Source organism: Mesoplodon bidens, assembly GCF_964165515.1.
Source record: "Mesoplodon bidens genome assembly, chromosome: 1".
Taxonomy (NCBI): domain Eukaryota; kingdom Metazoa; phylum Chordata; class Mammalia; order Artiodactyla; family Ziphiidae; genus Mesoplodon; species Mesoplodon bidens.
This window is the reverse complement of record NC_138176.1, coordinates 180,052,230-180,068,438: the sequence shown is the minus strand read 5'-3', so window position 1 is coordinate 180,068,438 and position 16,209 is coordinate 180,052,230. Positions and strand designations below refer to the sequence as shown.

The window sequence follows — 16,209 nt, the reverse complement described above, 5'->3', positions numbered from 1 at the left end:
TCTTAAACAGCGCATACCTGTACTTTAGTGATAGAAAAACATTCTATTTTTAGAAACTACTTGAAAGTCTTCCCATTTTAATAAGATACACATTCTGAACTATTTGTAATTTTTTCATTCAAATTTAAAACTCTCTCAGGTGATTTACATATCTATTTCATGTGTATGTTAGATTATACCTCAAGAGAATGATACGCGCTCTAGCCTGACATATAAGTACATCATCCATGAGGACTCTGCACCTACAATCAACAACAACAATGTCATCCAGGAAGAATTAGATACTTTTGAGTGGGCATTGAAGAGCTGGTCTCAGTGTTCCAAACCCTGTGGTGGAGGTAACAATTGAACACATTTATTATATTAAAATGTAATTCATATAAAAGCCAATCTTCTTCCTTCTGCCTTAAGGATTGTCTCTAATTGAGGCCACAATCTGAGAAACACCAACTATAACCAAAACTGAATAATACAAAGCATTTTGACTGAAATCTCAGGACCTACAAAGGATAGGAATCCATTCATAACAGTGGTAGACCTTCTACCAAGGGGATTTTACCCTTGCCTTTCCTCCTTGTCTCATATCCATGTAGTGTTACCCTTAGTCACTTTACTCTTTCCAGACTCTCCCAAATTCAGTGTCCTCTGGTTCTTGCCTTTCTTCTTTTCCACTTTTACTTTCCATACCTATGCATTTCTTTTCAGTGTTAATAATGAAAGAGCTCTTAGTTGCACTATGTACCAGATACCATTTTACATATTAATGATGAATGCTCACAATGGCTCTATGAGGTCAGTACTATTATTACCTCTATCATACTGATAGGGAAACTGAAGCACAGGGAAGATCAGTAATTTGCCTGGGGCCATGAGATACAAACCCAGGGAGGTAGTCTGGCTTCATACATGTCTGTACTGCATTCTGCTGCCTCTCTGCTCTCTCTAGAGTAGATCCATTAAGCTGTTCTCAGAGTTTCTCAATCTCTGCCATCATCCATTCCTCTAGTTCAGAACAACAAATACTCCAGAATAGAACTGGCCTAGACAGAATTCTCTCACAAGGATACTGACTAATTGAGCACAAGAAATTATTTTGTTGTTTGTATAGGGAATGCCTGGGTAAATATTTCATAATTTTAAATTCAAAGATTTTTTTTTCTCCAGAGGGGGCATAAAATGTTTTTAGATAATTATTTTAAATGACACTTTATTCATCACAAGATGCTTATTTAATTTGGATCCTCCCTTCTATTGTATTGTCAACATCTACTTGGTCACAAGACTTATCAGAAACACTTTTTTGATATCTACCAGATCTATTCCTCCCTCACCAGGTTTCCTTCACAACTTTGGAAGGGAAGGTTATTGCAAAGGTCTCTTAACTAGCCAACTAAATTTGATTTTCTTCTCTTTGTTTATTTCCAGGGTAATCTTTCTTGAATGGATGAATGAATGAATGAATGAATGAATGAATTTGAATAGAATTATATTATTTCCCTGATTCAGATCCTTCAGTCTCCTAATGTGTTACCCTAAAGACACAACATAATTCTTTTTTTTACGGGGGTATAGTTGTTTTACACTGTTGTGTTAGTTTCTACTGTACAGCGAAGTGAAGTAGAGTTCCCTGTGCTATACAGAAGGTTCTCCTTAGTTATCTGTTTTATACATGTTAGTGTATATATGTCAATCCCAATCTCCCAGTTCATCCCACCCCTCCTTTCCCCCCTTGGTGTCCGTATGTTTGTTCTCTACGTTTGTGTCTCTCTTTCTGCCTTGCAAACCGGTTCATCTGTACCATTTTCTAGATTCCACATATATGAGTTAATATATGATATTTGACACAACATAATTTATGTAATATTCTTGCCCAAAGTGAAAACCTGAATGAATCTAATCATTAGTTGACAAATAAACCCAAATTGTGGGACATTTTACAAAATAGCTGGCTTATACATTTCAAAAATATTAAAAGACAAAAAGAGGCTCAGAAATTATTCCTAACTAATTCTGTGAAAACTAAATGCAGTGCATGATCATTGATCGGAAAAACATTGCTATAAAGAACATTCTAGGGACAATTGATAAATTTTGAATATCGTCTTTACACTAGATAATAGTATTATATTTGTGTTAAATATTCTGATTTTAAGATTATATTGTGGTTATGTAAGAGAATGTGCTTGTTATGAGCTGAGGTATTTAGAAGTGAAGAATCAGGATGTCAGCAACTTACTCTCAAATGGTTCAGCAACATTTTATATATAAATGTATATATAGTATGTGTCTTATATATTATAACTAATATATATATAAATATATATCAAATATGGTGACACGGTAGCACAAAGTTAATCTAGATGCAAGGCATGTAACATGTTCATTGTGCTTTCCTTACACCTTTTTTGTAGATTTGAAATTTTTCAAAATTAAAAAATATATACACATATATTTTTTTAAACGTCTAAGTCAGTGCTTGTGGAGACCTTCAATAACTCCCTGGATAAAGTCCAAACATTTGTCTGGCATTCAAGGCTTTTAAGAACAGATCCTTTCCCATCTCCCACCCACTTCACATATGGTACTTCAGCCATTCAAAGAGACCTACAATTTTCTATATGTCTTTTCTGTAGAAGCCTATGTTACTGGGTATTGTCGCCATAGTTTTCATATCTGACTCTCACAGGAGACTGTTTATCAGGGTCTAGTTTATTAACAAGCATGCAGTTGCTATTTAATACTTTGTAATATTTATTAAAGATAAAGGATTTTGTTTATTTAATTTTTATTTAACTATTTAATTTGCTTCTGAAACTTCAGCACCTAGATCAGTGCCTGACTTATGACTCAATAAATATTTGATAAATGAATGAATGAGTGAATGATCCAATGTATGATGGAATGAATAAGTGATTAAATCCAAAGAAATCTATTTCCCTTACCAGGTTTCCAGTACACTAAATATGGATGCCGTAGGAAAAGTGATAATAAAATGGTTCATCGTAGCTTCTGTGAGGCCAACAAAAAACCAAAACCTATTAGAAGAATGTGCAATATTCAAGAGTGTACACATCCACTGTAAGTGTTTATTTTAACTATCATATACTGAGGACAAAAAAAAAAGGATTTAAATGTCTTTAGCTCTTTTTAGTTTTAACTTAACTTTTAGTCAAAGCTAATGCATATACCTGGTTACAATGATCAGATCATTTCACAGGAATTATATAAAGCTGTAGTCCTGTGGGTTTTTTTCCCATATCTCTGCTTCTCAAAAATAACTGCTTTTATTTATTATTCTCTTTTTTTATTGAAATATAGTTGAGTTACAATATTGTGTTAGTTTCAGGTGTACAGCAAAGTGATTCAGTTATGTATTTTTTCTTAGATTATCTTACGTTATAGGTTATTACAAGACATTGAATATATCAATAGGTCCCTGTGCTATACAGTAAATCTTTGTTGCTTTTCTATTTTATGTATAGTAGTTTGTATCTGTTAATCCCATACTCTTAATTTATCCCTCCTCCCCTCCCTTTCCCCTTTGGTAACCATAAGTTTGAGTTTGTTTTCTATGTCTGTGAGTCTCTTTCTGTTTTATGTATAGATTCATTTGTGTGTGTGCGTGTGTGTGTGTGTGTGTATCAATACTGATATTGATATTCAGAGTTCATATTATTCTAACAACATGTGTCTCTCTTGACAGTTGAGTCACTTAGCATGCTCTGCTTATGTTTCTTTTCTTACTAAACTTTGTTTCTCCTAGAGTTAGTGAATGTCTTGATTTTTATGTATCATTTTCTACTACTTTTCACTAGTTCATCCCCAAACTCTTCTCCTCTAAATGCTACGCACCCAAGTATCCTGTCCTTGTGTCTTCTTAGAGACATGTCCCAGAGAGTTCTCTGTGTTCTAGCTCCTGCCTGAGCTCGTACACAGCTTCCTTCCTGGGGCTTCTTTTTACCATCCTCCAAGGGATTCCTACTGCATGTCTCTTGTATTGGACCTCCTGTTTTCTGCATCCTTTTTATCTTTTAGAGTATTCATTCATTCTGGTAGGGTATATCTTTCAGTCATTTCATGAAAAAACTATATACAAAGGAAAAATTTTATATAAGAATTAAGCTTCTATACACCTAAGAAAAGTATATAAGAGGTTAAAGTATAAGGGTATATAAGAAGTCTTTCTTCTACTCTTACTCTTGACCATTTGGATACACACGTATGTATACCATTCCAACATATAATATATTTTTCTCAGAATTTATAAACTTGCTCCATTATTTTCTAGACTCCAGTTATGCTCTTGAAAAGTCATTTGCTATTCTAATTCTCAATTATTTCTATATGACCTCTTTTTTTTTCTTTCTTTCAAAGTTTGTAGGATCATTTTGTTCCTAGTGTCTTGAAATTTCATAGTGATAAACTGTCTTCATGCTCATTTTTTCTCATCTCTTGTGCTGTATACTTGTAGACTTTTTAAAACACAAAACTAATATCTTTTACCTCTGGGAAATTTTCTTGTATTTTTTCTTTGAAAAGTTTCCCCTATGATTTTCAGTATTCTTTCTGGGAAATTTGTAGTTAGGGTTTCTAGACAGATCTAACTCTTTTCTTTTATTTTCTCTCCTGGTATTTACTGTTCTTCCTGCTGAATTTTTCCATTTTTGCTATTATGTCATTAACATCCAAGAGAGTTTTAACATCCAAGCGCTGTTTTGTTTATCAAATGTTCTGTTTTCCAGACATTTGATTCTTATTTCAAAGATGTAATATATTCATTTATCTTTCTTAGGCTCTTAAAGATTATTTGCTTTTTTGTGTATTACTTCTTCTATTTCTTTTTTCCCTTCATTCAGCATTTGCATTAGAGACTTTCTATGTCTGGTGAACATTGGCTGTTCACATGTGTATAGAATGCAGCATTAAACGGCTGTATGATACATAGAAATGTTATGGAGACAGTAGATCCTGAGAGTTCTCACCACAAGGAGAATTTTTTTTTCTTTTATTTCTTTGCATCTATATGAGATGATGGATTTAACTAAACCTGTTGTGGTAGTCATCTAACAATATATGTAAATCAAACCATCATGCTGAACACTTTATGAGTATATGCCATTTTATGTATTTTTTTATTGTCATTCTGGGAATTTCAGGAGGGAATAAAGGTAACAAAAAGTATCTATGACTATGAAGTATATACTTCTCATGTTAACACCTATCTTTAAATGAGAGTCACAGTGAAAGCCTTCAAAATTGAGTAATTTCTTAGTTGCCACAATTCATTCTACTGCCAGTTGAAAACCTATAGCAGTCTTAAACTCTGAATAGCAAAGACTGCCAAGGTTTTAACCTGTTTATATTTTGGTGCTCCATACATACAAAAAAGAAAAAAAATTGCACAGGGAAAGTAACTTTGGAAAGGATAAATAGTATGCCTCCATTACATACTAACAGATTGATTACCTAGTGGGAATCAATGGTGACAACCCTTTAGGACATATGCAATGACGAACTGTCTGTAATATTGTATCCATAGCTAATTTGGAGAGGGCTGGGGCACTGACATTGAATTTGGACATAGAATTTGGGATATCTTTTTGAAAATGAATTCCTTGGAAATATTTCTATCAGGTACATTCATGGAAGCAGTTTCTGCTCAGGCCCAGATGCATACAACCTTTACCTTGTCATCAGGTCCAATAAGGGCCTATATGAAGAACTGAATTTTCCAAACATGATGGATATGTCAGGTAGCCTTCACAGCAACAACCATAGAGATGGAACTGTAATCTCATTTAGAATATTCAAACATGAGTAAACTCATGAGGTAATGAAAAAGCAGCAGCAACCAAATCACCTTGTCATAGCAGGCATCAGATGGAGCCTTTTTTAATTTCCTTTCAAATATTTAACACCGTGAGGCAATATGGCTGAGAATTAGTTGGTTTTATTTATTTTAATGAGTTGGTTTTTATAATTTTATAATTATTTATTATAATGAGTTGGTTTCTATTTTATTTTATTTTTATTGAAGTATAGTTGATTTACAATGTTGTGTTAGTTTTAGGTAGACAGCAAAGTGATTCAGTTATACATACATACATATACATATATGTATATATATATATATATATATATATATATATATATACATATATATATATATATATGTTCTTTTTCAGATTCTTTTCCCTTATAGGTTATTACAAAATATTGAGTAGAGTTCCCTGTGCTATATAGTGGGGTTCTTGTTGATTATCTCTTTTATATATAGCAGTTTGTATCTGCTAATCCCAAACTCTTAATTTATCACTCCTCCACCCCCTTTCCCCTTTGGTAACCATAAGTTTGTTTTCTATGTGTGTGAATCTATTTCTGTTTTGTAAATAAGTTCATTTTTAGCATATTTTTAGATTCCACATGTAAGTGATATCATGAGACTTGTCTTTCTCTGACTTCCTTCACTTAGTATGATAATCTCTAGGTCCATTCGTGCTGCTGTAAATGGCATTATTTCATTTTTTATGGCTGAGTAATATCCCATTGGATATATGTGCCACATCTTCTTTATGAGTTGGTGCTATTTTGGGAAACTACCATCATGCCTGAACCTAAGGGGACAACTTTAAGATGAGTTTCAGAAACCCCCTGTGGATGATCCTTTTGGAAAAGAGAAGGTTGTTTCAGAGTCACTGGGAGACAGAACACTAGGGCATAACAAATAGATGTGCCCCACCTATGACTGTTAGAAAGTTTTAAGACTTTTTGTTTGATGCGCCCGTCTTTCTGAACCTGCCCCGCGGGGCGGGGGCACGTCATTCAGAGGGCAGAAAGAGCTAGGCTTGCGGTGCAGGGAGGGGCACACCACGCAGCCCGGTCGCCAAGTTCAGTCTTAACCCCCATCCTCAGCTGGGCGGCAGAAGAGTGGGAGCACTGCACCAAAACCTGCGGCAGTTCCGGCTATCAGCTCCGTGCCGTGCGCTGCCTCCAGCCGTCCCACGATGGCACCAACCGCTCGGTGCACAGCAAGTACTGCGTGGGTGGCCGTCCAGAGAGCCGCCGGCCTTGTAACAGAGTGCCCTGCCCGGCCCAGTGGAAAACGGGGCCCTGGAATGAGGTGGGTGTGCGAATTCTGTGTGCGTTGGCGGGGGGGGGGGGGGGGGCGCGGCGGGGGAGGGGTAGGCACGTGAAGTGTATTTTAATTTGGCTTCCGTATCAGGTAGGCTTTGTGTGAATTGCAAAACTGTCACATATTTTGGAAGCATTACGCATCTGTAGGTATTAGGAAAAACTCACAGGTTAAAACAGTGTTTGCATGAAAGATTAGTTGATGGGGGCAAACCACGTTTGGATGTCTTGTGACACAGAGGCCTCTGAAAAGTGACTGATCTTCTGTCCGGTATTTTTTCTGGACTGCACCTTTCCTCCTGGATACATTCCAAACCCCTGACCTTGAATGCAGGGCCCTGCCCCATTTGACACCACACGAACGCTTCTTTTTTTTCTTTTTGTTGAAGTATAGTTGATGTAACGTTCCCTTAGAGTCAGGTGTACAGCTTAATGATTGGATATTTGTATACATTGCAAAATGATAACCACAATAAATCCCATGATAACTCTTCTTTGTTCATCTTCCTTTATTCTAACTCTCTGTCCCAGTCTGAGTAAACTGTTTACTGTTTCAAAGACCATGCTGGTCTGAGCCTCCTCCCTTTTGGCTGGCTTGCCCTTCCCCCTCCTCCTATGTGACCATCTGCCCCTCATCCACCAAGGCTCAGCTCCATGGTCCAAGATACCGCCTTCCAGGGCTGCCCTTCCCGGCAGTCCTTCCTCTGCATTCCAAAGGCAAAGAGGCCTTCCAGTGGCTTGCTGGTCACAGCAGTGTACTGTAACTCCTGTCTTTGAGCCTGTGCTTGCCACTAGTCCATGCATTTCTCAAAAAACCAGGTGCTTTGCTTCCCCAGCGCCCAGTCGGTGCCTGTCCAAATGACGTCTGCGTGGTGACTGGCTGAATCAGTGTCTCATTGCCCGTATTTACCACAGTTCTTTGATATATCTAAAAACTCCAAATGAAGAATCAGGGGGTGATAGTAGAGTGGATCGGAGGAAAGGGCAGCAAAAAGTAGACAGAGGACAAAGGAGGAAGTGGAGAGCAGGCCCAGGAGGGAAGGAACAGGCACATGAAAGTGACCTGCACAGGACCTTAAGGATAACTCATGTCTCGTTCCCCTCAGAGTCCTGGAACAAGCATCCCTCCTCTACAGCTCCTACCTAGATCAATAGCACGGCTGCTTCTGGGCTTAGTTTTAGAGCAGTTAGCCCATTCCTTAAAGAAATGAAGTTGTGGGAATAGAGTAATAGTAGTTCCAAAGAGGTTTAATTAACCAACATAGCATGTCAGTAAATTCACCATTTGTAAGGAAGGTGAGAGAATGGGAAGCTCAGTCCGTGAGGGCTCTCTGAAAACAGGCTCCACTACTGCTTTCAGGAACTACAGAAGGTGTTACATTATAACAATGATTTGTTTGGCATCAAATACTTTCTACATGCCAGGCATAACTGTTTTATATACATTGTCTCCTTTGCCTTCATTTAGTCATACAGCAATTCTATGAAGCTTTCAGAGGAAGAACAATGCTCCCAGGGTATAAAGCTAGGATTCTCTGTCTCCCAAGTCACTGTAACACTGGGCCATAGAGAAAGAACTCCAGAGCTGTGTATGCGTGTGTGCTCGTGTGTGCATGTGTGTGTCTAAGTGTGCACATGGCGAAAGGAAGAAAGACAGCCCTGGTGGAATAAACGTCTGTAATCACAGCCTTTGTTTCTGTAGTGTTCGGTAACCTGCGGCGAAGGGACAGAGGTGAGGCAGGTCCTCTGCAGGGCGGGTGACCACTGCGATGGTGAAAAGCCTGAGTCTGTCCGAGCCTGTCAGCTGCCTCCCTGTAATGGTAGGTGTGACACTGATTGATTTCACCGTTCTGATCATGGTTTTTGAGCCTCAAAAAGCAGAACTTCCTTTCGGGGCAAGCTGTGGAATTTCCATTTGCTTACTGAAAAATGACTAAAGGAAAACACCCTTGAAATATTAGCTTAATAGAGTTCTTTAAGATGGGTGTCTGCAGCAATGTCCCCTCCATTTAGTTATCATAACCGCTGCGGCCTCTGTGGTTCCCAGTAGGCAGTAATGCTGGGGTGAGGGCCGTGTCATGTATATGTAGCTTCTGTCAATTTGTGTTTCTAGAAGGAGCTACTTGTTTTCTCTCTTTGATTTTCTTTATGACTTCACATCATTGTCAAAGGCATAATAATGAAGAAGGTTTGGCATTACTTTACTAAAATCATTCAATTTAGGCATGTGGATGATAAATGTTGTTCACAAAGCCACTTCCAATACCTGCCTATCCATTTCCATAGGCTTGAACAGCGTGCTTTCAAAATAGATACCTTGTGCATATACTAAAATTTGCCTAACTTACTCTTGCCATATTGCAAAAGCAGAGTCTCTTTTCTTTAATGTACAGATCTTCCTCAATTTACAATGGAGTTACATCCTGATAAACTCATCCTAAGTTGAAAATACTGTCAGTCGAAAATGCATTTAAAACACCTGACCTACTGAACACCATAGCCTAGTGTTAAACGTGCTCCAAACACTTACGTTTGCCTACAGTTGGGCAAAATCTTCTAACACAAGACCTATTTGATAATAAAGTGTTGAATACTTCATATAATTTATTGAATACTATACTGAAGGTAAAAAGCAGAATGGTTGTTTGGGTACAGAATGGTTATAAGTGTGTCAGTCATTCGCCCTCGTGGTCGCCTGGCTGACTGGGAGCTGCAGCTGCTGCCCTGCCCAGCATCACAAAAGAGTATCATTCTATGTATCCCTAGCTCAGAAAAGATCCAAATTCAAAGTACTACTGAATGCATATGGCTTTCACACCATCATAAAGTCCAAAAATCATAAGTAGAACCGTCATAAGTCAGGGGACATCTGTATAATTTCAATTTGCTATTGTAAAACAAATAGCATATATTGGATGGTTTCAGTTTCTATCACTGTCGCCTTCTTCCTCCTTTTCTCTCTCTGCATCTGTCTGTGTCCTTAGTGTCTCTTTTTTTTTTTTTTTTTTTGCGGTATGCAGGCCTCTTACTGTTGTGGCCTCTCCCGTTGCGGAGCACAGGCTCCAGACGCGCAGGCTCAGCAGCCATGGCTCACGGGCCCAGCCGCTCCGCGGCATGTGGGATCTTCCCGGACCGGGGCACGAACCCGTGTCCCCTGCATCGGCAGGCGGACTCCCAACCGCTGCGCCACCAGGGAAGCTCTGTGTCTCATTTTGTATCTCCATTTTTCTCTCCTCTCCTTTCCTCTGTGGGTTTCTCTCTCAGTCTCTGACTTGCTGTCACTTGCTGTCTGTATGTTGCTCACTTTCTGTGTATATCACTCGTGCTTTTCTCTCTCTCCCCCTCCTAGTCTCCCTACCTCTACCTCTTTTCTCTCTTTCTCCTGCTCTCTCCATTTCCTCTCCTCTCTCTCCTCACCTCTTCCTGACTCTCTCCTTTTTCTCTATTTCCCTCTTTTTCTCTCTAACACTCCTCCTTCTCCCCTTTCTGGCACATGTGTCTGTCAGTGTCTCTCTTTCTCCTCCACTTTTCTCTGTCCTTCCTCACCCTCCCTGCCCACCTCCCTGTCTCTACCACTCTGCATCTGTCTCTCCATCTCCCTGTGCCTCTTGCCTTCCCTGCCTTCTCTCTTTCCCAGCCCCCGTGTCCCTTCCCCTCTGATTCTCTGTGCCTGTCTCTCTCTCCCTCTCTCTCTTCCTATCCTCCCACTGCCTGTCTACTCTTCCAAAGAAACCTTATAAAATATTTCTTTGTACATTTTCCTTTGAAATGTGGGGTGGCATGAACAAGTATGACCATGAGGGGGTGACAAAGGACTTACATATTTAATCATTTTTCTCTGGAAAGTATATTTGAAACTTCAAATCACAAGTAAAAGCCAAAAGAACAAATTTACCTAGTTAGAAGCAATAACGTTTCCTGTCACCATAGTATTTTACTCTTACATAGGCATTACTGTCAGGAGGTTAAACACTTTTCGAGTAAGCTTTATTGATCTTAACATGGTAGAGGTATATATTTCTGCAAATATGCCCAACTGTCAGCAAGAATTTGCTTGATACTTTTCCTTAAGCCAAAAGAAAATGTTATAGGCATAGAAAGCTATAGACATAGAAAAAATAATTCAGATAGGAAAAGGGATTGATACTTGAGGTGAAAACCATTAATGTGATTCTCAGGCATTTACAACCTAATTAGATTATTATCTTAGCTAATATGAAATATTCAAACACATCATACTGTATCATAGTTGTGTAAATGTGAGGGAAATACAAGTCATTCCACCACTTGGGAAGTGGGCATGGCATTATAACGCTAACAAAGGTGGTAAGTTTAGCCTGTTTTGGCCCTGACAACTGACGCTCTTTTTTTCCCCTCAAACTTTAGAAAAGGGATTTAATTTTTTTGGCAAGTTATATAGCAGGTTCCTTACCTAGAAATGTAGAATCACCCAATATTACATTGTAATTTTAAGTGATTATATTACATAAATGCCACAATTTACAATTCTTTGCATTTATTAATTGGATATGGGATCAGTATTCTGTGTTGGACTGTGTGCATGGGCTCTCTGCATAGGATATGCTCTGGAATGGCTGAAAAGAAATATGAGCTAACATTTTCATGAGCTCAATGTTTGGATTTTTTGAAATCTAATTCTTATAACCTATGATTAATAAAATTAAAAAATAATAGAAATAGTCTGTACACACATACCTACCAAGTGTTTTGTGGGTGTTACTTTAGTACCCTTTAAAGTACTATCAATTCAATGAAATTAAAGAACCATGAATTATTCATAAGAAAGTTGGCACCCTTTACCCAGATTTGTGCTTTCAAATAACAAATAACCTGAGAACATTCAATGGTAAACATGAAACTGTTGCCTTCACTCTGGAGAATGGTCTCCAAATCAAAATAGTATCTTGATTTTTCTTTTGGTAATATAGTTTTAAGATTTAATATGTTCCAACAGGTCTTTAATATTTATTTTGATTTTAAATTTAAATTTAATATAGAGGCTACTCTATTATAAAGAAAGAAATATCATAAAATGAAAAAAACCGGTGCCCTCTATATCTTAAAAATATGGTAAAACTAGTTCTATTTTCTCAGTCTAAAATCAGATATGTATTTCTACTAGGAAGAAAAAATTACCCTTGATCTGAAGACTCTTGATGGAGCTGTGAAAGTGCTGGTCAATTCAAGTGCTTTGCACATAAAGAATACTTATTTTAGTAAATTCATCATAATAGTCATATTTTTAACGTGAAGTCTAATGTGGACAACTCCCATAAATGTTAGATTTTACTTAAAATTTTTTATAGTCACATACGATTTAAATTTCTTCCCTCCTTTTATTCATTTTTAGTTATATTTATTTTTATATTTAAAATGAAATATAGCTGAAATACAGTATTTTGTTAGTTTCAGATGTACTACCTAGTGATTTTGCATACACTATGCATAACGTATTTGCATACATTATGAAATGATCACCACAGTAATTCTGTCCCCATAGAAAGTTATTAACATGTGACTGGCCATATTCCTTATGCTGTATGTCACATCCCTATGGCTTATTTATTTTATAACTGGAGGTTTGTACCTCTTAATCCCCTTCACCTGTTTTGCCCCTCCCTCAGCAATCACCCATTTGTTCTCTGTATCTGTGATTCTGTTTTTTGTTTTGTTTGTTCTGTTTTTTAGATTCCACATATAAGTGAAATCATACAATATTTATCTTTCTCTGTCTGATTTATTTCACTTAGCTTAATGCCCTCTAGCTCCATCCATGTTGTCCTCCTTTTATGTTTGGATGTATGTCTCATTTTGTTGTCTTTTAATCTTTGCAGATGAGCCATGTTTGGGAGATAAATCCATATTCTGTCAAATGGAGGTGCTGGCACGATACTGCTCCATACCAGGTTATAACAAGTTATGTTGTGAGTCATGTAGCAAGCGCAGCAGCACCCTGCCACCACCATACCTTCCAGAAGCTGCTGAAACTCATGATGATGCTATCTTTAACTCCAGTGACCTCCCCGAATCTCTAATGATGCCTACATCTTTGGTTCCTTACTATTCAGAGACTCCTGCTGAGAAGAAGAAATCTTTGAGCAGGATCTCTTCTGTAGGAGGTCCAAATGCACATGCTGCTTTCAGGCCAAACAGTAAATCCAGTGGTGCTAACCTACCCCAGAGGAGAGCTCAGCCAGCAGAAAATAAGACTCTGAGACTGGCCTCCCCACCCACCAAGAGTGGCCACCTCAGTTCATCTCCACAAATGGCTGCTGCCCCCTTCCTTGCAGCCAGTGATTCCATAGGTGCTTCTTCTCAGGCAAGAACCTCAAAGAAAGATGAAAAGATTATTGACAAGAGACGTCCGCTAAGATCATCCACGTTGGAAAGATAAGAAAGTGAAGCCAAAAGGCTAGACATCAATGGAAAATCTGGACAAGCTCGCTCTCCCCGTGGTGCATACAGCTTGTTTAAAGTGGAAATCTCCATAAATCATCAACTCATTTTATCTGTACATGGAAGAACAAAAAGTGCTGGTTCACTTTCTAGTTGCTTTCATCCTCCTTTTGTTCTGCATTGACTCATTTACCAGAATTCATTGGAAGAAAGCACCAAAGATTATTAACCGAAGGAAAGTAAGTTGCTAAGCGTGTTGGTCATTTTCTAAAGCAGAAAAGGGACTGGAATCAATTGTGCATATCAGCTGATTTTTTTGTTGTTTTAAAAAAGTTACAGTAAAAATAAAAAAGAGGTGCCAATGGTTTACATTTTAACAAAAGGTTTTAAAAATGGAGCAAAGAATTCTTAGACTTGTATTCCTATTTATCTATATTAGAAATATTGTATGAGCAAATTTGCAGCTGTTGTGTAAATACTGTATATTGCAGAAATCAGTATTATTTTAAGAGATGTGTTCTCAAATGATTGTTTACTATATTACATTTCTGGATATTCTAGGTGCCTGTTATTGAGTATTGCCTTATTTGACGTTCTATGAGTTGATTTTCAAAGCAGAATATTACAAAGAAGTTAGAAACACCACTACTGACAATACAAAGGGTTTTGTTGTGTGGTTTTGTTTGATCAACAATGTGACACCTAAATTACAGAAAAAGGAAAAAAACAGATAAGCTACAGATATAGAGATTTCAACTTTACCTATTACCTTCCATACTTTAAATAAAAAAGAATAAGTTTGGTGTCTTAGTATACTCGTAGTCACAGGGAACAGAGACCAGTAAATGAGCCTGTGCAGGACAAAATGGAAACCCTTTACCAGGGCCTCAATAGACACCATTGAATTGTCCTGCTTTCCTGTGTTGTTTTTAATTGTCCCATTGTTGACATATACAAACAGGTATACTCAATGTACTGTAATTATTAACAAAGGAAAAATGTACTGAGATCATTTGTTTGTATGTCAGTAGCTGAGAAAAGCATCGTTGAACGAGAAATAACAATCAAGTATAGCAGGGCTTTAGGGCTCTGGAAGCAGCTTCTAGAAAGCATTTGTCAATGGTTGCAATATTTATTTTCCTCATGGTTCATATCCACATGTTCACAACCACCATGCATCTGACTGCAATAATGTGCTAGTAATTTATGTCAGTGATCACCTTACTCACAGTGAGGCCAGAAATGCTCTCTCCAGGGAGTAGATGTAAAGTACTTGTATATAGAATTCAAAACTGAAGATATTTATTAAAAGTTGATTTTTTTTCTTGATAGTATTTTTATGTACTAAATATTTACGCTAATATCAATGACATATTTTGGTAAACTAGAGAGACATAATTAGAGATGCATGCTTTGTTCTGTACATAGAGGAGAAATTTAAGCAAACTACAGCAGTCAAATCAAAGAGCTAAAATTGAACAAAATTGATGTTATGCAAATTTTGCATTTTTAGAGTAGTTGATGCAAAGTTGGTAACTTTTTCCCCTTCGATGAAACATAAAATAGTATGGGCTCAGATAGCTCGCTGTTTAATGAAATAGGGAATTAGAAACACCAAAAAAGAAGTATGTGAAGGAGATAAATACTTCATGAATTACACTTAAAAGAAAAAAGAAAGATAAGTGTTGACAGCATAATGATTTGGAGGTCAGTTCCTGAACTGTCTAAAAATACATTATGCAAACTAAAATATAGATATGTTAACTTCTCAAGGCACAGAATGTGCAAGAACGTTAGCATTTTAACCATGGTAAAAACAACAGCTTCACCTATTGACTCTATACCTCTAAAGAATCGCTGCTACTTGGTGCAAGACGTTTGAAAGTCAAATGAATTAGGTGAATTCCAGATTGTAAAACAATCCCTGAACCTCAAATAGAAGTCATTTTTCCCCCTAAAAATTTCCCGAGCATGAAATTCTCCTCTAGTTTGCTTGCGCGTGCATGCATCTGGTCCACGGGGGAACACAGAGAAAGCTGGTCACACACATACACCTCCCATAAAGATGTATATATTCATTACACTTCTGATCTTTGAGCTTCCTTTTCTACTAAGCTAAAAATTCCTTTTTATCAAAGTGTACACTACTGATGCTGTTTGTTGTATTGGGAGCACGTAGCAATAAAAATGTTAACAAAATAGAGACCTGGCTCAATCGAGATTTTATCATTAGATTCATCGCTGAGTAATGGACACATGTTATTTCCTCCTACAAAGTGAAATAGTATCAAGTTCATTTGCTACTTGGACTTTCGCTAAAGAGGCTCAAACAAAGTGACCGTGTCTCCTCTTCTCACATCAGGTTGTATCATAATATTTTTTAAATAACATTTAAAAAAAAAGAAAATAAGAGGTTATGGGAGTGGCTTTTTGCCTAAGTCCATCCCACAGAACTTGAAGAGACAGAAAGTGGCAATAATGCTAGGGGTATGAGAAGGAAAAGGGGCACTTCTGTTTTTAAAATGTGTCATCCCAGGGTGGTTTTTAGAAAAGCAACCCTCAGCTTTGAACCCTGAGGATTGGTGGGAGCACATCACCCCAGGACTCAGGAGTGTGGGAAGAACAGGACATCCCAGAAGAGGGCGTTTCTTTCTGTAACAG

At 37.5% G+C, this 16,209-nt stretch overlaps 1 protein-coding gene across 2 annotated transcripts in view; it reads left to right on the top strand.

The window, feature by feature from the left end:
- Positions 1–15,867, top strand: part of ADAMTS3 (ADAM metallopeptidase with thrombospondin type 1 motif 3) — a 292,103-nt gene extending 276,236 nt beyond the window's left edge. For both annotated transcript variants that reach the window (XM_081234495.1, XM_081234496.1), the window contains 5 exons: positions 173–338; positions 2,946–3,078; positions 6,913–7,120; positions 8,834–8,951; positions 12,987–15,867. In XM_081234495.1, the coding sequence (XP_081090621.1) occupies positions 173–338; positions 2,946–3,078; positions 6,913–7,120; positions 8,834–8,951; positions 12,987–13,546 (1,185 nt within the window). In that variant the 3' untranslated portion in view covers positions 13,547–15,867. The remainder of the gene's footprint in view (positions 1–172; positions 339–2,945; positions 3,079–6,912; positions 7,121–8,833; positions 8,952–12,986) is intronic.
- The last annotated feature ends 342 nt before the right edge of the window (positions 15,868–16,209 follow it).